Source organism: Leptonotus elevatus, chromosome 17, assembly GCF_054856555.1.
Source record: "Leptonotus elevatus isolate MCC_2025b chromosome 17, RoL_Lele_1.0, whole genome shotgun sequence".
Classification (NCBI taxonomy): Eukaryota; Metazoa; Chordata; class Actinopteri; order Syngnathiformes; family Syngnathidae; genus Leptonotus; species Leptonotus elevatus.
The window spans coordinates 17,891,618-17,915,516 of record NC_141255.1 but is presented as its reverse complement, the minus strand read 5'-3'; the positions used below and the strand labels follow the sequence as shown (position 1 = coordinate 17,915,516).

The 23,899-nt window shown below is 43.0% G+C and overlaps 2 protein-coding genes and 1 pseudogene across 7 annotated transcripts; 1 reads left to right on the top strand and 2 right to left on the bottom strand.

Moving 5' to 3' along the window:
- Positions 1–1,911: 1,911 nt before the first annotated feature.
- LOC147160260 (G2/M phase-specific E3 ubiquitin-protein ligase-like) lies at positions 1,912–4,152 on the bottom strand (annotated as a pseudogene).
- Positions 4,153–8,731: 4,579 nt separating this feature from the next.
- Positions 8,732–17,750, top strand: LOC147160259 (FYVE, RhoGEF and PH domain-containing protein 4-like). The gene is made up of 15 exons (XM_086059397.1): positions 8,732–8,951; positions 10,069–10,188; positions 10,249–10,762; positions 11,525–11,855; positions 11,934–12,079; positions 12,306–12,462; positions 12,528–12,666; positions 12,755–12,813; positions 13,326–13,469; positions 13,579–13,751; positions 13,936–13,966; positions 14,041–14,124; positions 14,189–14,461; positions 16,420–16,551; positions 16,639–17,750. Exons 1-15 carry the CDS (start codon positions 8,831–8,833, stop codon positions 16,870–16,872), a joined length of 2,658 nt encoding a protein of 885 aa, XP_085915523.1. The 5' UTR covers positions 8,732–8,830; the 3' UTR covers positions 16,873–17,750.
- On the bottom strand, positions 10,043–23,503 carry LOC147160258 (DENN domain-containing protein 11-like). 6 transcript variants are annotated; one of them, XM_086059399.1, is made up of 13 exons: positions 22,909–23,503; positions 21,936–22,035; positions 21,226–21,384; positions 20,377–20,533; positions 20,149–20,287; positions 19,935–20,066; positions 18,936–19,086; positions 18,765–18,833; positions 16,612–18,481; positions 16,386–16,540; positions 15,395–16,169; positions 14,141–14,404; positions 10,043–12,076 (listed from the first exon to the last, which is right to left on the bottom strand). In XM_086059399.1, the coding sequence occupies exons 1-9, from the start codon at positions 23,270–23,272 to the stop codon at positions 18,286–18,288; spliced, it is 1,467 nt and encodes a 488-aa protein (XP_085915525.1). In that variant the 5' UTR covers positions 23,273–23,503; the 3' UTR covers positions 10,043–12,076; positions 14,141–14,404; positions 15,395–16,169; positions 16,386–16,540; positions 16,612–18,285. The 6 variants fall into 6 exon arrangements, with proteins under 6 accessions (XP_085915525.1, XP_085915527.1, XP_085915529.1 ...); XM_086059401.1 differs by having other exon boundaries at positions 15,648–16,169; XM_086059403.1 differs by having other exon boundaries at positions 14,141–16,169; positions 16,612–16,822; positions 17,778–18,481.
- Positions 23,504–23,899: the final 396 nt, after the last annotated feature.

The window sequence follows — 23,899 nt, the reverse complement described above, 5'->3', positions numbered from 1 at the left end:
AGACTTCTTTACAAACTGCAGTCAGCCTTAAACCAGCAGCCATTGAATTATGTTTTTCATGAGTTCCTGACTCGTCATGAGCTTATTCTGTTTGAGTGGTTCTCTGGACAGATAGGCAATTTATCTGAGATTACAGAAGCCTTGAGGAGACCTCTAGCGTGCTGTTCAGAGGGAAATCCGAGAAACGTCTATGACTACAGTGGAACAAGAGATAGAAGTTGGACCTGGGCCTGGTCATCCCAGAATTGTATTGGAGAGGGAAAAACTAAAGTATTTGTTGGACACACATCTTCCAGTTTCCTGTATTGCAAAATGCCTTGGTGTCTCAAAAAGAACAATTTACAGAAGGATGTGAGAATTTGGCTTATCTGTAAGAGGACAATACAGCACAATGACTGATGATGAGCTTGACCACACAATCTCAGTTGTTAAAGGTCAGATGCCAAATGCTGGATATAGAATGGTCCAAGGTCATTTAGTTTCAATGGGCATTCGTGTATAGTGGTGGAGAATGATGGCGTCCATGCACCGTGTTGATGCTGCAGGGATCTTCAAGCGGATGACGGAGCTAGGATGCGTTATGCGAAGAAGTTATTCCGTGCGTGGCCCCCTCTCCTTGGTCCACATTGACACAAATCATAAACTCATAAGGTAATGTAAAATAAGCTTCCTGCAATTATTACAATCATTATCATTTATTACATTAGAGACAAGTGATTACCCCAGCTTGATTTTTCTGTGATTTAAGCAGATTAGAACTGTTGATTTTCTATTCTTGAGATGAATATGAAAAAGGTACTAAACATTTTTCCAGCTCATGGGAGAGGAAAAGTGCTTTGTAATTCATTTGTGGCTGGTATTACTTGAATAATTCAGATATTTATGGGATTTTTTTTTTTAATCTTTCATGGATCCTGGGGATCTTTAATCTTAAAAAGGCATTGAATTCATGAATCTAATAACAAGGCCTTAAATAGTACTAAAATGTCTTAAATCAGTCTTTAACAATAAGGATAATTAGAATTTTATTATTGTAAATAGCTCCAAATCTCAAAATAAATTAACATTGCAAAAATGTTTTACAGAAAAACTCGCAACATTGTGCAATTTTGGAGGGAGGTGGAACCAACAAAACAGTGATGTTAATTTAATCTGAATTTTTAAAGCAGACTGATGGCATTTATATACAGTAGCTACTTTGGACAACTTGGGACAAGTTGGTTTTAAATTTAATTCTATATGGAATTTAAATTACCTTAATATTTAGGAAAGCTGTAAGATAATTTGATGTCTTTGGAGATGCAGTCATGGTATGTGTTTTGTTTTACTGACCCCTGGTGGGGCTCAGCGGTACAGAAAATGGATGAACATTTTGGACTGCATAATCCACTACACTGAGAGCTCCAAGACACTAGTCATTGAAGTGTAACAGGACTTAAAGTTTATGTGCAATTTACTGTCATAAATTGCAGATCTTGTACTTGGATGCTGCGACAAATAACAGATCAACTGCTTTCTCATTCTTCATGAGAGCAATCCAGCTTCATAGTTTACCATCACGGTAATATACCTGGTCCCAAAGCAATTAATTTTGTAATAACATATAAGTATATCCTTTCAGATAGATGTATTATTAACCTAAGTTATGATTTACCTTTGCCTAATGTATTTTTTCCCCTTTTAGAGTAAGCGCAGATCAGGGTGTTGAGAATCTAGACATCGCACATTTCATGTTTGCCACAAGAGGAACAGGGAGAGCAAGCTTTATCTCTGGAAAGAGCGTTCACGACCAGAGGTTAGTTTTGTTGACATGTTGCTGGTAACAAGGCTGTTGTAGCAGTTCAATGTAATGTTTTTTTCCTTTCAATTTTCAGTTTAGAAATTGAAGTAAACCTTTAATTTCATTGCAGATTAGAGCGACTTTGGAGAGATGTCTGGGTAGCAGTCACAAGCAAGTACTATGTTCTTCACTCTCTGGAAGAAGATGGAGTACTGGACATCTCCGATGAAGTTCACCTTTTTAGTGTGCACTACATCTGTCAGGAAACAAGTTATTTTTACTACAATAAAATCATGAAGAAAACTCTAATTGTGATTGGCATATTTATACTCCTGTGTGTTCATTGTACCTGACATTTCTATCTCCTGTAAAAAAAAAAAAAAGAAAAAAAAAAGCTTGGAGAAAGTTGATTATCCTTCTCTCAGTTGTCTCCTTTGATTGTCCCTTTTTCACCGAAACATGGTTGGCAGTTCATCATGATGAAATCAGCATCAGGCTACAAAAAGAGTGTAGAATTATTTTTGTGTTCAACTCTGCACACTTGGATGACATGCAGGGAAAACATGCACAGCTGAATAGTTGGACAGTGTAAGACCAAGATATTTGAGAGTTAAAATCAATACTTTGATGATTTTCCCAGGAACAAACAGGGAGAGGAAAGCTTCAGTGTTTCCAGACATCTGATCCAGCAGGCCAAATAGTTCCAGGCCCTTTCTAATTTGCTGTAGCATTGGGATCAGTCTTGTTGTAGAATGCAAGACAATTGCTCTTTAAAAAACACACAAGAAGCATTGTGATAAACAACAGTATTCCTAACACAAGAAAATACATACTCAGGCAGTGATTATAAAAAGTAACACTTACCGAATTATTTTGTCTCTGTTGTCTAGTTTGATATGGCTTGTGTATCCACAGGTTACAATATCATCTGATAACATCATGAGAGACTGGGAATCTGCAGCATTTTCTACCTGAAAACGAGCACAACTTCAAAATCAAGTTTTATTCATACTCATTTGGGTTCAAATTCTGTTTACCTTGCTGATAAGTAGACAAGAAACAAGGTCTGCCGCATCCACTGTGGACAGGTTACTGAAGTCTACCTCCCCTGTACAGATGTATTTGTAGCACCACTCTTTCATGAAAGCAGGTGATGGACCACCTTGTGCTAGGCTGACTGCCATTATTTCACCAACAGTTCTGTGTGGAAGATAGGTAAAGTCTTGAAGTCAGAAATTAAAATAAATCAATCAATCATACAGCCCTGTATGAATTAAAAAACATAGGTGATACCAACCTGAAGTTGTTATCATCAAGGACTGTCAAAGAGTACTTGGGACTTTTTCCACATATGTCATCTCCTTAAAATAATCTGTTTTCAATTCCTGAAATCATATCTAACATATAGGATCAGACAACAAATGAAGGTATAATCACTTGGGACTTTCACATCAAAATGAAACAGTTTATTACCTGAAACAGCATACCTGTCAAAAACTCTCTTCTCAGTGCTCCTGTATCAACGCCTGACTCTCCAATATACGCTACCTTAAGGATACTAACAGGATATGCAGATTTTTTTTCCTTTTCCATTGTCGGGGAGCTCATTTCTATCCACGCACAATTTGAACTCAGTTGAGGTGTCAACTTGATTTTGTAGGATGCACAATATATCTTCCAAACTTTGAAAACAGAAAAACAGACATGTGGTTTATTAAAAAAAAGAAAATAAAAAAAGACAGTATCATCCAATATATTTGTGCAACTGCCGTCAAAATTAAAACTTGCCTCTTTTTTTTGTATGAATACTGGAGTTTGAGCAGATGTACTTGCAATGTGGTCATCTGCTACATTAGTGGATCCACTGGCAAAGCTTTGGGGAAACAACCAGTTTGAAAGGAAAACACTAATTTCTTAAACTAAGTACTTATCCCCCCCCAAAAAATTTTTGGACTTCAAACAATTAGCTTACCTCTCTCCACATAGGCTGGCATGGACTGTGATCTCATCCTCTGGAAATTCTTTCAAACAAATTGGACACACCTGGATCTGGAATTTGAAAAGATGAACTGCTCTATACTACAAATACTTCCACAAATTAAGTCAATTTAAGAGTAATTTATAGTTATTACCATAGGCTCTACCATGTCCATTGTCTATAATACACAGCTGATCAGGAGACTGCAGATTTAAAAACAAAAAAAGTAATATCGTGTATTGTTTTATACTAATTTAACAACAACAAAAGTACTCATATATACCTCATCACTCATTTCATCAAATGACTCATTGCCTTTACATGTCTTGATGTGTACAGCAAGCATTTGCAATGGCATGCCCTTGTTACACTGGTAACAGGTCTGTTTCTGCATTTTTGTCAAGTGCTGTGAATCAGGAGGCAAGGGAGAGGTGTCTAATGTCTCCTGAAGAGGTACAATATAAAAAGTGCTTCTTCCATTCGCTGACATAGCACGTAGAGCTTTGGTAGAGTACCCCTCTGTTTCCGGTGGAATGACTACAAGCTTTCGTCGGCCACCACCACCTTTATTGAAGAGAATATGTACACAGCTAGAACTCAATGCACTGTGCAAGTTTATGTATAGGGGAAATAAAGACATCAGTAACTGTGGAACACAATTAAACCAAAAGGAAATTATGAAATAGTGTAAGTGTTATTAACCTGTTGATTTATACAAGAGCCATCCTCCACAAAGATCCCCCATTTGGGGAAATGTTTCATGAAATAAATGCAATGAATTGCCTTTATGGCTTTAAAATTAGAATTAGTAAAATTATAAAAAATAAAAAAAAAAATAGGGGCGGGGGTGTCGGGGTGGGGTGCCATCGGTTGGGGCAGACCGCAGTATAGAGCAGTGCTGCGGTCCCCTGTCCGGTTCGGGGGTGCCGGCCGTCCTCCGGTGCCCCCATCTCCCCTTCTGCCCCCGGTGTTCCGTCCCTCCACGCGGCGGGGGGTGGGGTGGGCGCGGGTGCCCTCTCCGCTCCGCTGTCCGGCCCCTCTTCGGCACCGATGCCTGGGTGCGGGGGGTCCCCGGGGGCTGGGGGGCTGCCGGTTGGTGGGGCTGGGGTCGGGGGTTGGCTTTGTTGGAGGGGGGGTGTCTGGGGGCTTGGGGGCCTGGGGGCGGCTGGGGCTGGGTTGGGGTGGATGGCGGGGGTGGATGGGGGGCGGGGGGGGGGGTCGTGGTGGGGTGCCTGGCGGGGCTGCAGTGCCCCGTCCTGCTGCGTTGGGTTGGGGGCGCGGGCCGTGTTGGGGTGGGGGGCGCTCCTGCTCCTGGGTTTGCTCTCCGGCCGTGTTGGGGTGGGGGGCGCTCCTGCTCCTGGGTTTGCTCTCCGGCCGGTGGCCCTGGCGGGGCCCGGGGTGTTGCGCTTGCTCTGTCCTGGCAGGGGTCGACGGCTCCCCTCTTTGGTGGAGATTTTCATGCATGCCAGATCCACCACACCAGCATCTATCGAAACTCAGACACAATCTGCTTCTTCCTCAGGTCATTGAATCGGTGGAGGCTGGTGTCTGTGGATCTCACTCTGCTTCGTTTGTCCTTCCTTCCTTTCCTCAGTCTCTCCTTTGGTCTCTTGAGGTCTCCCTGATTTGTTGGAATTTAGATGTTTCTGGGGTTGGTGAAGAACTCTGGTTGGTGGCCCGGTGGGTGGTGTCTGGTCGGTGCTGGATTTCACTTTCCTTTGTTTTCTTTGGTCCTTCCTCGGGTCTCCTGACGGCGGTGTTCGGTTTAGGTGAACTGTATGGGATTTTTTTAATAGGTTTTTGATGACGAATACACACACACTCGCACGCACGCACGCACGCACGCACATACACATGCACATACACATACTCACCCACATACAAAAAAAAAAAGAGCAATGATGATGACATTACCGAATGAACAATACTGAGCTCTTTAAAAAAAAAAAATAATAATAATAAAAATAATTTAACTCTTTGACTGCCAGACGTTTTCAGAAAAGGGATGCCGTCAGTGCCAGCCGATTTAAGCATTTTGACTGATCTTTCAAGGTCCACAGAAAATGTTCTGTTTGGACTATGGAAACACACGTACTACCAAATGAAAGATTGAAAGATCTTTAGTAATCAACAATAGAAAATGGTTAGTTTCACCCGATTTCGCTTGTTTTGGACTCAAATACGGAGAAATCAAGCTTTTAGTGAAACGATATTATTTCATGCATTCTAGTGAATTTTACACTTCTTTTTGTCCATGAATGATGCCACAAACACCTAAATAGTGCTTTACTTCTATAAAACACTACCACCAAGAATGAAAAAGTGTTTTTTGATAGCAAAATACGTTTATTTACATTCAACAGTGTAACAATTTGACAACAATTTGGCAAACTATTTACAAATATGTGGATGTTTCAACGACAGCTTTTCTTTTTGTTTTTTCTCCCCTGCGTGCAAGGAGACGCAACAGCATTTGCACAACAGATTGCCTCTTCGCGTGCAAAAGCTCCACTTTCTTGCAGACCGTTTTTTCCGGGGAATAGCAAGTATATACTGCAGTGTGTGTTGCCATCAAGTCTAATATCAGGATCATGCTACGGTTACGTTACGGTGGTGTTACGTCTGGCTTCCTCATGTCCTTCAGTTGCTACACCGAGTGGTAGATGTTCTGATCCATCTTATCCACTCCATTCATGGTGGCATCGTAGTCCAGAAACAGTGTCTTCTCCGTGATCAGACTGTACCCGCTCCTCCGATGAATATGCATTGGACTCGGGGTACTCTTCATTGTCCGACAAAATGTCCGCATGTGAAAGCTCCGGCGTTAGCAGAGCTAGCCGGTGATGCTTTATGACGTGAGAATAAAGGCCGCGTCCAACTGTGGCGTCCAACTGTGGCGTCAACCTCGGGATTCACCATCATCATCATCATCAATCTGCATTGGTCGATGCCAACTCTCCATCGCCCGATCGAATGTCCGATTGTGTAGAAGTACCCGGTCGGTTATTGTGCGCGTTTTCCGGCCTTAGCAGCGCTAGCCGCGCTTAGCCGGTGAGGCTTACTACGTGATCATAACGGTCGCGTCAAGGCTTCCAACTTTGGCGTCAAGCTCGGAGTCATCATCATCGTCGACATCAATGCGCTTTTTAGTATTGATCGATGCTTTCCGTCTTTGAAAGAAATGCTCAAGCGTGAGCTGCTTGCAACCGGTTGCTTGGTCAGCCATTGTGGCTTCATCAGCCATTGTCTCCTCAACACTCTAGCTCCGCCTCACGTCTTCTACTGACGCCCACGGTGGGCGGCCCATCCAACCTTGTGCAAAGAGAGTCATCGCTGCCATCTAGGGGCCAAAACGAGTCCTTATACTAACCAGATCTGCCTGATACTTTCAGCACAGCTGCCCAAGGCTTTCCTCCACCCGTTTCCAAAAAAACCCCAAAAAAACATAGTGAACGTCTTTTAACGTCCTCGGCGCCCTTCCGTAGGTTTATGCTAAACGTTTTATAACGTTTATGGCGGTCAAAGAGTTAAAAAAGAATTAGTAAAATTAAAATTTGTATAACAACAAACCTTGCCATTTCATGTTCCACAGTTCGAATCTGGGGTGCTGCTGTTGCTGTTTGCCCAGTCACTGTTGGCCGTGTTAAGTTGTTGTTTGACATAGTGTTTAGAAGCAAAGACACCAGATTTCTGGCTGCTGATTCAACTTGACCCCATATAAAACACATTAAAAATGTCATATTGACCAGTGAAAAATTGGTTATCCTCACCACCTTGTCTGCCTAACTTTAGCTGTAGCCTCTTAGCTTCCATGTATGTTGGCTAGCGTTATGTTAAATGCAGTCTTAAGTATCCCAAACAATAACATGCTTTTGCAGTATAATTTATTATTATTATTATTACTATTATTAATCAAAACTCACCTGTTGACGTCGCATGAAACCCACCTATTGTTACGGCTCGACCCTCGTATCGTAAGCGTGAATCAAGGTATTGTACGCGTAGCGGAGAGAAGCAGCAAGCGTGCGCGAGGACGGTTTTGTATGTACAAAACACATTTTTGCAAGTACAAAACACATTTTGCCATAGGTCTTCAGCCCTTTCACGACATCTGCCAGTGGAATAAGGTAGTGCATCACATTTACCATCACTAGATTAGAGTAAAACAAACAAACAAACAAACAAACAAACAAACAAACAAACAAACAAACAGAAAACGTTTTATTCTGAAATATTCATGATATAAACAAACCCTCAATAGTAAAAAGACAATGAAACAACAAAATGTCCGCATTTTTAATAAAGACACCCATGACAAAACATTAAGTACACAAAAATGAATAGATAGAAACTTCTAGGTAACACTTTAAAAAACGTTTATGGGTACCTAATAATGCTGGTGTGTTTGTCACCAATATAATACATTTTAAAAACATGTAGCTATTATGACAAGTTGCCAGCAACACAATTATGTTTGAAGAAGAATATTTTAAGAAAATTTGCCTTCAAAAGTAGCAAGATACCTAGAATTTATGTGGATTAGCTCGAGCTAAAACTCTACATTCATGTACACATAAATTTAAAAAAAAATCTTTCAAAAACAAAAAAAACTGCTAGGACTAATAGCTAGCTATTAAGACTTTATTTTTGACATAGCCTATTATTCGTGAATTAATGTGCACTGTACCGTAGTGATTGAGTAAAGTTTATTTACATTTATTCTAGCTACCTTATTTAATGCGGTGTACGTACAGGGCATTCATTTTTAGTCTAATCCCAAAAACTGCGGAAAATGTATTTACAAAAAATACACCAAGTGTAAAATTGACAATTCCAATTCGCACTCTGGTGCCATCAGGCATACTGCGGTAATAGCAGGCATAGCAATCCCTTAAGCAAGCAAATGGAGTCCTCCGCCTCTTCATAATTAACCTCAGCACGCAGCTCTGAGTTGTGACACGCCCCCTGCACGTTCATCACACCGTACGACTTCCAACTTCTGGCCTTCACTCACTCACTCATCTTCCATCTTGACTTAAAGCATTAGGGCAGCGAGTTGAGACACTTTGACAATGTTTGACTTGAAGAAGAGGAATAGTTTGACGCTGAACAGCAGCAGCCGCGACATGGACGAGTTTAGACGCGTGGCGGTCCGACGGAAGGCAAAAGGCGCCGCCCCGGATTGTCACACAGGTGAGCTGCACCTTGTCACTAAAAACACGCTTTTAGTCAAATATGCACGTAAATTAGCCTACTCTCACGGTATTACAGACTGAAATAGTTTGCTTGGTTGTTTTGTAGTCGTGTAAAAACTAATCAACCGTACTAGGCATCCATTTTACATAACACATGATAGTATTCTAGGACATAATTAATGCATCTATAATGTTTTTATTTGACTCAATTTTGCTTACATCAGTTCATGTTATGTCAACTTCCTAACGTTATGACGACGTCATGTGTTCTTGGCGTCTACATGCATGGTGAATCGTGTTAATTGGTGCCTGTTGGATTATTGAGGCAAATCCCATTCCCCTGACTCAGCGTGGACTTTGCTATTTTGCTGCTTTTTGTATGCCAATCACGCACGCGCACGCGCGCACAGGAACACACAAAGGCCCAGTGTTCCTCTGCTGAAGGGTTTGTTCTACCCCTTATGTCTAATTCTTGCCCTGATTGTACTGATAGAATATGGAGTCAACAGTGCCAACCATCACTTGGAACTTTACAAGTGAAATGAAGCTTGAGATTTCTTCACATAAATGTATAATTTCTGCATTAAAATCCTGGCCGGAAATTGATTTTAAGTGGATTCCGCAATGGGAAGTGTTAGCCTTTACAGGAGGAGCAAAATAAATGCCCCTTTTCTATATGCTGACATGTTAAATAACTTGACACAGAAGTGAGAAAGCAGAAGTGTGACATAGTTGAGACTTAGACGCGCTCGCGTGACCAGCAGATCAGCTTGACAGAGCGCCGGTAGTGAGCTGCAAAAGCCTAGAAACAGAAAATAATGAAACCTTTGCCTGCAAAGTGAATGTAAGGTAAGAACAAACATAATTGGTGACGTAACTGGAAAATGATCTGTGCAGATTTGTTGCGTGTTAATTATATTGCTGAGTTTTGTCATAAAGAATGTTGACTCACTGCCTCAAATTGATTTTAAAAACGTCAATGTGTAGTCTGAGATGCAATCAGACTCTGGGTCAAAGTTTGCAAGTTAGAAACATTACTGAACTATGCTATTAGTATTAGCCTAACAAAATGCACAATGAGACACATGGTGAAATAGTGAGCACGTTTATTTCAGTGGTGAGCAGTTGCGTGTGTGGCTCGTCTAGCTGTGAAGGTTCTTGTGGATCAGCGCCCAATTCCGCACACCATGAAGACGCAACCAGCCAATCCAAGAGAACTCCCTACAAGCCACAAGGTGAGCTCAAGTCCGCTTTGAGGTTAGTAGATTCTGACGTCAGTTGGTGTGTCCTCGCAGTGCCTCCCAAACCTGTGCACCTCCAGTCTCCCATCGGGACCGCACCGCCATCTTCTTCCAGCCTCCCCCCACAGCATTTAAATGAAGACAAGACTCCAGTACGAGCAGCAGGCTACCACACGTCCCAGAGTCCCAACAAAGCGGGAGCGACTTTTCTCAGCGATGCACGTTTCAGCCCTACCAGGCTGTCCCCTTCTCAGAAGATCCCCAAACTCGTGAGCATTCCGCCGTTGGCCTCTCCGAGTCCGGGCAAGAGAGGAATCCACAAGTGCAGTCCCTTGAAGGAGGGAGGCCACAGCCCGGCCAAGTTGTCCGTTAAGAACCGAAGCCCTCTCTCAGGACTACTGAAGACCCCCAGTCCTGTCCAGGGGAAGATGGGCAGCTACACCCCTGCGACTAACTCCAAATCCTGGCTGGGACTCAACAGGATCCCAAGCGGGAAGGCTGACGGACACGAGAAGCAGGCGGGGAAGTCTTTGAGTGTGCCCAACCTCATCGTGTACTTGGATGAAAGGTTGCATTTTTCTTTGGACTTATTGTACAAAAGTAATTTATGCATAAAGACGTCAGCTTTGTTTCTTTTTCCTGTGGCTAACATTAGAGATAGACCCATATGGGTTTTTTCAGGTTTTTAAAAAATTAGTAGTCAAGGATGCCGATAACTGATATTTGGAGCAGATATTCATTCTCACTCAAAGGGAAAATATTGGCATAAAAAATGTAACAAACTCCAGCTATTTTTATTTTAAGCATATGTTTATTGAACGTTTAGGTTTGTAAAAATATTGGTGTTTAAAAAAATTAAATAAAGAGGCAGTAGCATGTCTTCAAAAGTTAAAAAAAAAAAAAAAAAGAAGTTAAAAGTTAAATAAGAACTTAAATAGCTCTCTACTGTTTGCTAAAGTTTTTTTATTTTATTTAAAAATATCTGAAGTATTACAATTTTACTTATCTTAGTTTTAATTTCAAACAAAGATAGAAATTCCCAGAGTCAGAAGCAACTTTTTTTAAATGGCTCCATTATCAGCCATATAATTTTTCCAAAATGGTCGATTCAGATATTTGTCAAAATGCTGAATATCGGCGCCGATAATCGGTCTATCCCTAGCTAACATATAAAGATGCTAACGTTGTGGTTTTTATTTATTTAAAAAAAAAATTGTCAAGATACTACTGCAGCCCTACGATGTGGCCTTGGGATGAAATCAAGTTTTTGACCCCTGTGATTAGTCCTGTCTGGTATTGCGACGCTGTAACTCCAGGTTTGTTTTTACAGAACGCCATCGGATATAGCAGAACCTCCTCTCTCAAGCTGTAGGCCTACTATTACAGACAAAGCACCAGTAGACCAGAGAGTCAATTGCTCCGAGAGGGAAGTCACTCCAAACAGACAAAGCGATCCCATCGGTGCTGAAAGGGGCTCCAAGATTCGCGTGGGATCCAGGTTCTCTTGCAAATGGACTGAGGCCACTCATGAAGACCAGCGGTGCGAGGAGCCCACTGAGAAGAAGACTGAGGAGAAGACGGAACACAAGCTGTTCAAGATAGTCAGCGAACTGCTTCACACGGAGAGGGCCTACGTGGCTCGCCTCCATCTTCTAGACCAGGTCAGTGTGTGTGTGTGTGGGGGGGGGGGGGGGGGGTGTTATGATCCACAATGCATTACACAGACTCTCCATTTGCAGGTTTTCTGTATGCGACTGACGGACGAGGCCGGGCGTGGCTCCTTTCCGGCCGACGTAGTTCGAAACATCTTCTCCAACATCTCGTCCATCTACTCGTTCCACAGTCAGTTCCTGCTGCCTGACCTGGAAGTCTGCATCGGACGCTGGTGGGTCAGAAAAACGGAGCACGGTCAACTCTGGCATGTTCGCTATATCACATTTGCAGATTTGTCTTTATCTGGATTGGCCGTTTGAGCTGATCATTTCGGTGCCAAGTATTTTGAAGTGAGCATCTATGGGCAATTACTCATAGATTTTCGCTTTAGGTCTACTGTTGTAGCCAACAGATGCAAATTGGGCAAATACAATCAGATTCCATTTTTTTTCATCCAGGCACGAGTGCCCCGGTTTGGGCAATGTCCTGCTGCAGCACGCCCCCTTCCTGAGGATGTACGCCGATTACGTCAGCAACTTCGACCAGGCCATGGAGTTGTCGAGAATATGGACTGAGCGCTCATCCGCTTTCCGTAACATCATCCAGGACATCCAGGTAGCAATAAAAATCCCTGAAGTTAGTTTGAGCCCAAGTTTCAAGATCAACATTTCCCTATATAGAGTCAGGAAGTGTGTGCCAGTCTGACTCTGCAGCATCACATGTTGGAACCAGTCCAGAGAATTCCTCGCTATGAAATGCTGCTCAGGGATTACGTCAAGAACGTACCGCCGAGTCACCCAGACTACGAGTTTGCTCAGCGTGAGTATCATCGGACGTTGAGTATTCAGGAAATATAATTTCCTCGCTTGCAACCAGTTTGGACCATCTCGGTCTCTCTCCTGCGCAGAATCCCTGCAGACAATTTCCATGGCTGCCAACCACTCAAACAGCGCCGTTCATAAAGCTGTGAGTTGTCACGTTCATCTTTTGTTGCAAAACGAGAAAGCACTAAAGCAACCCCCTTCACTCCCTGCTGTTTTACTGGATTTTGACTGATTTTGCAAGGCCCACAGAATATTGTGTTCTATTGCTATAAAAACATGGAACCTACCAAAAGAAAGATTAGTCTCTTCTTTCATCAGGAAAAAAAGTATATTTCTATCTGTTTCCATTTTGCACCAATTAGAATAGAATTTAGCTAAGTTTCATCATTAATTAATTTAAAACACTGGTGAAAAAGAGCGTTTTTGCAACATGGCCCTGGTTGATCTCTTATACTCTGCTGCCACCTGCTGGCCGTTTTTGTAATAACTACCATTGCTTCAAGCATTCTCCTAAGTTGAGAGGCTGCATCAAAACCTTCTGTATGCTTTAGCATAAAAAACATATAAATACATCTTTGGGAGCATTGTAATATTTGAAATAGAACGTATTTATATGTTTTGGGGAGCAAATGAGTTTAAAAAATCATTGCATAGGAGAGCATCAAGAGGTTGCTGGAAATCTACGAGATGGTTGGCGAGGAGGAAGTGGTGAACCCCACCAACGAGTTCCTCAGGGAGGGGCGTTTGCTCAAGCTCGCCGCGAGGAACATGTCCGCCATGGAGCGGCACCTCTTTCTGGTATGACTAAATAAAATAAAATAAAAAATTACTGTATTGTCAATCAAAAGTCCGTATTGGAAAGGGACTTTTTGATGTCTTGGTCTCAGTAGACTGTTTGTCTGCATAGTTCAACAACTTCCTGCTGTGCTGCACGCCAAAGTTCAGCCTGGCGGGCCAGCGTTTTACGGTGCGCTGCCGTATAGGAGTGGACGGCATGCAGGTGCAACAGACCACCAATGAGGACCACCCGTACACCTTCCAGGTGTCGGGAAAGGAGAAAACCCTGGAGCTACAGGCCAGGTATGCACCTTTTTAACCCCCCCTCCTAATCCATACTGTGCTCCCCTACTGGAGCTTAGTCTGGGCTGTTCCTCAAGTTTCCTTTTTTTTTTTCTCCATCTGAGGAAACCGTGCACTGTAAACGGCGATCTGGTGGGCTCTCGTTCTGTTAGTCATAGGTTTTTTCTATACCTCTCTTCTATAGCTCTGAGCAGGACAGAGATGAGTGGATAAAGGTAATGGCTACTACAGGATTTCTTACGTGTCATGTTACATGGAGTGGGGAACAAATGCATTTCTTGTCCTCCAGGTCGTTCGAGACGCCATCAAAGTGTTCCAGAAGAAAAACGAGACGTTCAAATTGGCGTCTAAGGACCTCAATGTGGAGGAACCAGTAAGTGGGAGACTACCTGCAACACGGCGGTCGTCAGCAGCAGGCTGAGGCTCTCGTTTTCCAGGCGGAGGAGCTCGGGCGGCGCGCCCCTCGCTGGATTCGTGATAACGAGGTGACCGTGTGCATGAAGTGCCAGGAGCCCTTCAACGCGCTGACCAGACGCCGACATCACTGCCGGGCCTGCGGCTGCGTGGTGTGTTGGAAGTGCTCCGACAACAAGGCGGCGCTGGCGTACGACGGCAACAAGCTCAACAAGGTGTGCAAGGCCTGCTACTCCATCCTGACGGGACCGACAGGAGGGAGGGGGGAGACAACCAAGAGGACAACGTCATCAGAGGTGAGTCCATCCAAAACGGGAAGGTTGGATCGGGGCAAACGTTCGTGCTCAAGGGGTCATGTTTGGTTTTTGAAAACAGACGGAGGGAGGGCCAGGTCATTGTTGAAAAAACAAACAAAAAACATCATGCTCCTTTTTTGAATGTTAGCATTTAGAGTTGATCTATTCCCCCCAAAAATGTAAAAAGTGCAAATATTTAAATATTGCAGTTGAGATACATGAAAAAATACAAATATGCATTTCAACTAACCAAGCTCATTTTTTTCAATATTTATGATTAATCTAATTACAGTAATATAAATGAAACATTCACCCGTACCCATAAATTATTTTATTACAAAGAAAACAACTAACCAAAACAATGAAAATGTTTTAGTTAACTCATTCACTGGCAGCCATTTTCACTGAAGCAAACCCCCCTTCGCTGTTTTACTGGATTTTGACAGTTTGCAAGACCCACAGACTATTATGTTCTATTGCTATAAAAACATGAAACCCACCAAAAGAAAGATTAGTCTCTTCTTTCATCAGTAAAAAGTATATTTGTATGTGTTTCTGTTTTGCAGCAATTAGCATTAGAATATAGCTAAGTTTCATCAATATTCACAAACCTGTTGAAAACACTTGAGGAAAAGAGCTTGTTGCAACTTGGCCCTGGTTGAGCTCTTATACTCTGCTGCCACCTGCTGGCCGTTTTTGTAATAACTATTATTGCTTTACGCTTTATGTCAGAAGCTACATCAAAGCATTCTGTATTATTTTCAAACCCCCCATAAAAATCATATAAATACGTTTTTGGGAGTGAAGGGTGAGTCGGGTGGGGAGCCATCGCTTGGGGTAGACCGCTGTATTAAGCAGTGCTGCCATCCCCATCAGTTCCCCCGCCTTGCCACCATGCCCCCCTATTTTTTTTAATGCACCACATACACTCACCAACACATCTGAGAAGCAGGTGGATCGGAGCGGGGGGGGATATAATTTCTCTCTGCTCCATCTCACCTGCTCCCAATTTTAATGCACCACACGCACACACTTGTATATACACTGGGTGGGGTCACATCCACGGTGTAGGGGTAGAGTTTGCTAGTCGGCGAGCTGGCGAACTCGGTAACGGGGTTAGTTTTCACTAGGCACGCCGGCGTGACGACCGGGACCTTTCCCCGCCAGGCCTGGGGTTCAGGGGTACCTCCTGTCTCCCGGTGCTCCCTTCCATCCCACCACGCGGCTGGAGGTGGGGTGGGCGCTGGTGCCCCTGCTACTCCACTGTCCCCCCTCTCCGGCACGATGGTCCCCCAGCATTTGGGGGGCGGCGGGGGCTGGGCTGTGGTGGGTGTGGGTCGTCGGGGGAGTGGGGCCTGTGGGCTGGTGGGGTGCCTGGTGGGCCTGCCATGCCCCGTTCTGCTGCGTTGGACTGGGGGCTTCGGGCTCCTAGATTTGCTTTCCGGCCGGTGGCCCCCCGCGGGGCCTGGGGGTTGTGCCCTGGCGCTGCTGTTGTGCTTGCCCTGTCCTGGCCGGGGTCGACGGCTACCCTCTTTGGTGGAGGTTTTTCATGCATGCCAGATCCACCACACCAGCATCTATCAAAATTCAAACACAATCTGCTTCTTCCTCTGGTCGTTGAATCGCTGGAAGCTGATGCCTGTGGATCTCACTCTGCTTCATGTATCCTTCCTTTCTTTCCTCAGTCTCTCCTTGGGTCTCTTGGGACCTCATACCCCCCCCCCCCCCACAACATTTTTATTTAGCAAATTTGTGTGACCAGATTATCATTTAAAAAAAATGCATGTTCATTTTGTACTGGTATTAATTATACTTACTAAACAAATTACTTTTAAATATAATTGTATTTCATTATAAATAGCCAATAACAGGACTCTTGATGCCACCCTGATCCAAATACATAGCATATGTCCAAATTCAGTACCTTTTTGTCCGTTAAAAATCCAAATGTTTCCCAGTTGTATTTTCCAGCGTCATGCTTGATCAGCGGCTTCCTGCAATACGGTGACAATCCCAAAACGTGGCAGCGGGTGTGGGCTGTCATCGCCAAAACACAACCACTGGTCCTCTCTTTGTATGCTGATCAACAGGTAAATAACAAACACCGTGATTTTTTTTCTCCTTCATTCTACCAACACAATATGACTTACCGTCATTATTTTTTTTTTTCCCCTCAGGATGTGAAACCTCTCTCCTGCATTCCGCTGCTTGGCTGCACAGTGGAAGATCCCCCTCAGGAGTTCCAGGGACAATTCTGCTTCAATTTAAGACAATCCAAAAGCCGCCACACCTTCACCTGCGACCACGCCAACGTCAAACGAGCCTGGATGGCCACTCTCAAAGCGGCAGCCGCGACGGGCTCTGAAGACGGCAACAACGAATCCAGCGGGGAAGAATTGATCATTGTTTAGAAATAGGCAACATTCAAACGGACCAGTGTTTTCCTCACAGGTGGCGGGGCACTTTATTTCTGAAATGGTTTACAGTCAAATAAATAAATAGTTTTAACATGAATCGGACTATCCCTATGAGGTTTGCTTGAACCCAGGCCTTACAAGATTGGAATTACCTTCAGAAAACACATTCACTTCATCTTGTGTTGTCAGAGATAGAAAGTTACTGCCATTAAATAGCCACACTAAAAATCAGTGGTACCTTGACTTAAGAGTGCCCGAACTCACATGAGTTTTTCGACTTTTGCTTTGTCTTGTAAACAAACAAAAAAGAAAGTGTGAAAATACTGTTCAGTGCTGTGTTCATCTCTCCAATAAGTAAAGGACAGTCCAATTTTTAAAGTACAATGATCCGATGCACTCAGTTTTCCAATTGCAATCGTTTTTTTTTTTTTTTTTTTTTAGACAAATCAATATGTAGCGATACATATCAAGGACGGTACATTCTGAAGTGGAACGGTCTGGTGCACTCATTTTTAAAGAAAAAAAAATCATTCAGATTCAAATCTGTTTTCATGACACCTCTACATTATTGTAACTTGATCTTGCTAAACGTCTGTTAGCTTAATGCTAACACATAATAGGAAACACTATAAATGAGCTAAAGAAATTGGCATCAATGCTGCAGTAGATGTTAATAAATAAAAAAATGTTAGTCATTTTGACCTGTAACAGATTACTTTTTTTTTTACTTCCATTAAAACTGAAGCTTGAAGTAATCATGCAAAAATGGTTGAATTATTTACATTCTAGGGTTATATTAGTGTATGTTTTTTGAGGGGCGCTAGAGATAAATGTTAGTTTGGTAAGGTGATTTAAGATAAGAGTGATTCAGAACAAACTGAATTACTAAGTCAAGGTACCAGTGCAGACAGCAGAAAATGACTGTGGACTTGCTCCCCGCGGGCCTGTGCTTGTCTTGATTAGTGTTCAAACCCCAATTGGACGTTGGATGCGTAGGCTCAGCTGGCAGCGTGCAAATAAGTCCGCGTGAACGCCATTCAAGCCTGTTGAAAAGATTTCAATTTGGTCTCAGCTCAGGCTAAAAATAAATAAATAAAAAGGATCCGTCCTCAACATACAATCAGTTTCACATGATTTTACAAATGAAGTGTTGATTTGTACATAAATGCTTCAAGTAGGCCTGCAGCAGACCCACGTTGGAAAGAGCGAACGGTATTTACAGGACGCTACTTTTACCAGACTGTGTTTACCGGTCATGCAACACAGCCTCCAGTGTCCATGTGTGGTGAGCTGAGGGGCGTGCTCGATCCACTGGCAGCCGAGGGAGATTCTAAAAAAAATAAAAGAAATGATGATGCGGCTATATGTGGAAAAGAAGCCATCCCGAACACGGACTCAGCGAGCGTCTCAGCTGCAGCAAAGCTGGTCGGACAGCAGCAGCGTATCGAAGCCGTAGATCTCCAGCAGGTGGAGCAGGAATAGCCGGTCGCCGTGCGGGTCCAGGCCCATGGCCCTCACGCTTTCGCCGGTCAGCGTCGGGTCGGGACTGGCGGCCACTTCGCTCAGGGTCTGGAAAATCCTGTTGTTTTGCTCCAGGAAAAACCTGAAGACAAATCATACGGTATATGTACAGTGCTACTTTGGTATAAGACCTTTTCCGACTTGGCTTTGGTCAAAATTGCCGTGAGCTGAAGCTGTTAGATAGCGGCAGCAAACGTCACAACATCCGGCCACAACCAGTTCACCGCACAGTATACAGTAAGTATCTGCTGTGTGTCAAACTTCTTCTTTTTGAAGCATGGGTCCAAAGAAAGTCATTGTGTTTTTACCCTAAAATGGGTTCATTGCAATACATGCATTGTCTTCATTCATTCATGTGCACGTACAGAATAAAGAGATCCTCTTCACTGGACACACAGTCGCCATTCTCCTCCTGAGAGTACAGCAGCATTTTCCTGCATCAATGCATATCATACAAACAACAACATGTGACTGATGCTTATCTCGACACTGGCGACGCCGCTATGTATTTGGATTTCTTTGCTTATCTGACGCACCGCTGCTCGGTCAGCTTGCGGTACTTCTCCCGGTCGGCGGTGCTGATGCGGAGCAGTGGCTTGAGACCTTCTCTGTAGGTCTTCACGTTCTGATTGTCCACGTAGACGTCGTACAGATCTCGCTTCTCCTCGAAGATCTTCTCAGTAGTACCTGCGCAGCGCAAACACATGTTCATTTTCAAAATGGAGAGACGAGCGGGCCATAACTGGGTTGGATAGCCAAAAGCGAAAATTTAACTGATATACATGTGTTTTTTTCCTTAACCCCAAAAATTCTGAATAATAATAATAATAATAATAAAAAAGATAAACCTCCAGAGAGTGTTTTCCAGGGAAATAATGAAAAATAAATAAAAAATGGTTTTCTACTGCAAACAAGTAACATATGTAATACTGTATACTTAAATGTTTATTTTTTTATTTTTACAGCATTCTAATAAATGTAGCAAATTGTCTATTAATATAAACAGTGTATAATTTATTTTAAGGTTATTTTATTTAAATATATTTATAATTAAATTGTTAATGTTATTAATTTTGTTTCCTCATTTACTACATTATAGAATGTACAAGTATAATCGTTTATTTCTCTAACATATCAAATTACATATATTTTTACTTAAACATGTAACATTGTTTTTACTAATATTTTACGTTTTAAGTTTATTACAATTAACAAACAATTATTAAACATTAAATGTTCAGTATATGTAAAAGTACTGTATGTAAAATTGGTTACTTAAAATGTTCTGTTATTTACAATGAATATATTATGTAAGCATTTGATAGATGTAAAATTGCTTAATTTGCTGTTTTAAAATATAGTAACCAATTATTAACTGAGAATTTTTAGTCGTTTTAATGAAGCAATTATATGGGGGGGGGGGCTTAAAATACCCAATATTACAGAACTTTGAATAGTGTAAATGCTCAAGAACTTATGAAATGTGTGCATCTACACATTCTGTGTTATCCCGACGTTACACAGTTTTCACTCACATGCCACATAGGAGAGCTCATTTTCCAGCGCGCTAATGTCGGCCACGTTGACATAGAAGAAAGGCCTGAACTCGGGCACGGCCACGCCCACCCCTGGGATGGAGATGTTTGCCAGGCAACAACAGCAGTACACTAAACAGTGGGATTGGGGTGGGGGGAACAACAACAATAAAACAACAGTGTCGGTTTGATCCATCTCGCCGTTTCTCTGCACCTCTGTAGCAGACCACGCCCACCGGTGGCGGGGAGAAAATGAGGATTCGCCGCCGGAGCAGCGCCAGCTTCCACAGCACCATGATTTGCTCGCCGAAGAAGCGGATGAACTGGGACATGCAACCCGCCGGGTGGGTGATCTGGCACGGAAAGCACAAAACAATCTCTTTCAAATGTGAAACTTTTTTTTATTTTTATATCACTGGGTCTTGCTTGGGGTGATTTTTACCTTCATTTCCGGGTGCATGCTATGGTTGATGGCAGCCCCCCAGGCACTGATAGGGCAAAGTGAAATGACGTCATGGTCGCTAGGGAGCAGCAGTGCCCTCTTGTCTTCAAAGAAGGCCTCCAAGGGAGAGTAGTGGCCCGGGGATTGAAGCTGGAGTCTGGCTCATGAGCAAAAAGGCCACATTCAGCAAAATAACAACAACCACATTCTTGCTGCAGTGAAACATCAAGCGGGTGTAAATGTGTGACAACCACATTTGTTTTTTGCCAAAGATATTTGAATGGTTTCTGGGGCATTTTGGGCGGCTGAGTACAAAAATGACATCTGCTCCTTTGAATTGGCTCCAGTTTTTGAGATAGATATTTTTGACAATGAATTGACTGCTAACACTTGGGAAACACATTTTTTGCAGACAGCTCTTTTTAACAAATTGTTGGGTGCGGAGTCTTAGTTTTTCTCTAGAAGCAAGGGATAAGAATAAGTAGCAGCTCTTGTTTCAAGATCTTTTTTTATTTTGCTTTTTCAGCTGAAACTAAATGTTTTGCTTGCTTCCAAGGATGAGAACAATCCAAAAAAAAAAAAAAAAGGAGGAAGTAAGGCTGGATGAGAAAGTATCTTCGAGATGTGAACCATCTTGTGACCAACAGCGAGCTCTTTGTGAAAAGAGACGCACAAGTGGATGATGATGGTGATGATGATGATGAGTAAGCAGCATTAGTGACTGCAGGCCAGAGTTTAGGAATGGTTGCAAGGGAAAGCTAAGGGAATACTTAGCTTGGTGGTAAAAGCAGATTACGAAATATAGAAGTCATAAGCCATTTGACCAGATCTCAAATTCCAATGTGGTACCTGACTTGGTGCTCCAGGAAGCTCATGTAGCGATATAGCAAAGTGTAGGAAGGCGACAGGATGCCCACAGACTTCATCCTGGCGCCGCGCTCCGCCGTGCTATCCACAGCCATATTGGCGAAGCAGGCCAGGCCGAAGTAGGAGCCTTTTCGGAAGTAGCTGGCCATACATGACATGTGAAGGGGAAGGGAGGGGAGGGGGGGAAGAGGCAGATAAGGCCTGTGAATCATGGAAGCGATGGCGAGGCCAGATGGCTGAGCTGCTTTTGGATTTATTTATTTATTTATTTATCTTTTTTTCTTTCGAACGCCAAGAGAAAGATGCAACATTTCATATTGCTATCTTGTATTGAATAAAATAAAAATATTCTTGCGTAATAGAATTTTACTTTCAGCGCACTTGGTTAATTTTAACTACACATTTACAAGAGTTTATTAATTTTAAATTAAATTCTGCCAATATAGCAAGACACAACAGTGTTATTTCATCAAATACTGTACACTAAAAAACAAATACCACATTTTCAAAATCGAATTAATAAAAAAGATGCAGCATTTCATGCTTTTTTTTTTTTAGCTAGAGCAAATAAAAGTCAGTCAAATTAACTGCATGCAAACTATATATCATAAAATATGAACGAAGGTGGTGATTAAATATTAACACTAACAAATAGTTGATCAAATATTTACATGAAATTGGCAGCCACTTACATGAAGTCTGTGGTGACTCTGTGGGAGCCACTGGCGATGGCTTTAAACTCCACTCCTTCCAGGTCCATATCCTCGGGAAGGCACCACTCAAGCATGTTGCCTGTCACACACACAGATCACGTTAACAACACACACTCAAATACGCTGCAGCAGCAGAGCAAATACAGGCAGGAATGCAAAAGGTTTCATCAACATCTTGATTTGCCTGTTCAGGTGAATGGACTATCTTGGCAAAGGAGATGTGTTCCTTTGGCTCCCAAAATAAAAGGCCACTCTAAAATGTACACTTTTACTCTATTGCCAGATTTGAGATCTTTTTTTTTTTAAACATTTGAAAGGAAAAAAATACTTTTTGGTCTGAGTTCACAGTGCACGGAAAATGACAACATTTGTCAAAACGCAAGTACTTTTTTTTTAGGTGGTAGCCTACTGGATGTAAAAGGTTTGAAAACCACCACTGCCGTATTGTAATTCAAATGAACAAATCCCCAGCCGGGATTGACTTTCTTCTGACTGCAATGTAACTAAATAGAGAAAATGTCATTACAGCGAAGAGGCCTTGTTACGCCCACTGGCCCCTGTCAAAGGGAAAATGCAAGCCCAACCACCGTCAAGTATCCAGCTGTCCTCTGCACAGAAGCTGCTGGTTTATTCATCATTCCTGTGGATCAGTGACCCGACTTGGTTTAACAAGAAGCCTGACAATATTGCAGAGTGTAGATTAGCGATCAATTACTGATTTTGTTAGTTCAAGGCCAGGCCAGGCCAGGTCATAAAACAGGGCCACACCTGTTTGAGACGCGCAGACACAGATCGTTATCCCCATCATACATCCATTCCTATTTGTATTGTAATGCTTTGATTGCTTATGAATGAAAGTGAGCATAAAAGCAGTTTGAACACAGATTTTGGGTGTACCTAATGAACTGTCTGGTCAAACGTCTGGTTGTGTGTTGCCTAGTTGATGTCCCACCTGTTCTGGTGTTGAACGTAACGACAAAAACCGACACGATTTGGTCCTTCTCCTCCCACGTCACCATCCGGTCTTCGAGCAGCACATCTCCAGGTCCTGAATCCGAGGGATGCTCCTTCGCGTCAGGGCGCAGCGCTCCATCCGCGCAAGCCTGCAGGGTGATGGAGATCGCGGGCGGGGCCCCGCAGCCGTCTGGATCACCCGGACCGCCGCTCCACCCGAGTCCCGGCAGTGCTGGCGGGCTGCAGCTGTTGGAGGGACTATCTAGTCGGTCCCTGGAGTCGGAGTCAGCACCGGCGGGCTTGTCCGCGGACGGAACCTCCTCCCAATCCAGCAGAGGGGCTCGGTCCGACCGCTCCCCCATCCCGTCTGCGTCTAGTCGCGGATTGCAATTGATGTCTCAGGCGATAGGCACCACCGGACCCATCAGTGGACGACGAGGGCTCAAACCCGCATGGTCGACGAATGCTTCAAAAGGCTTGCATTCTGTTCTGGGCCTCACAGGTAGGATATGATTTTCCTCGCAGGGAGATCATAAATTAGACAGTGTTTATGCTGTTGCGAGTGGGGCAACTCCTTCGCTCCAGCTCGAGTTACGTTCACAAGCAAACGATTCAAATTCCCTTTGAAACAGCATAAACGTGACAATACATTCATTCTAGAAGACTACTTTTTTTTATTCGTATAAGGCAGGCTATTCAAACATTTTGAAATTATGTGTAGTTCCTAAATTGATATAGATAAGATATTCTGGTGTTAGGGTTAACAAACAAATGCTTGCAAACGTTTGGGAACAATTTGGCTTATTGAATGTGCTCCGTTATCATACAGCCTTCTTCCAAACAGCCGCACTTTCGACAAAAACGTTTTTGTTTTTTTAATATATATTTTTTTACGACTTTATATTGACAGAGTTGCTAGAACAGATCCAAATGTCGATTTTGGACGAGCTATATTAGGTCACGTTGCTATATTAAAACGTGTGCGGAAG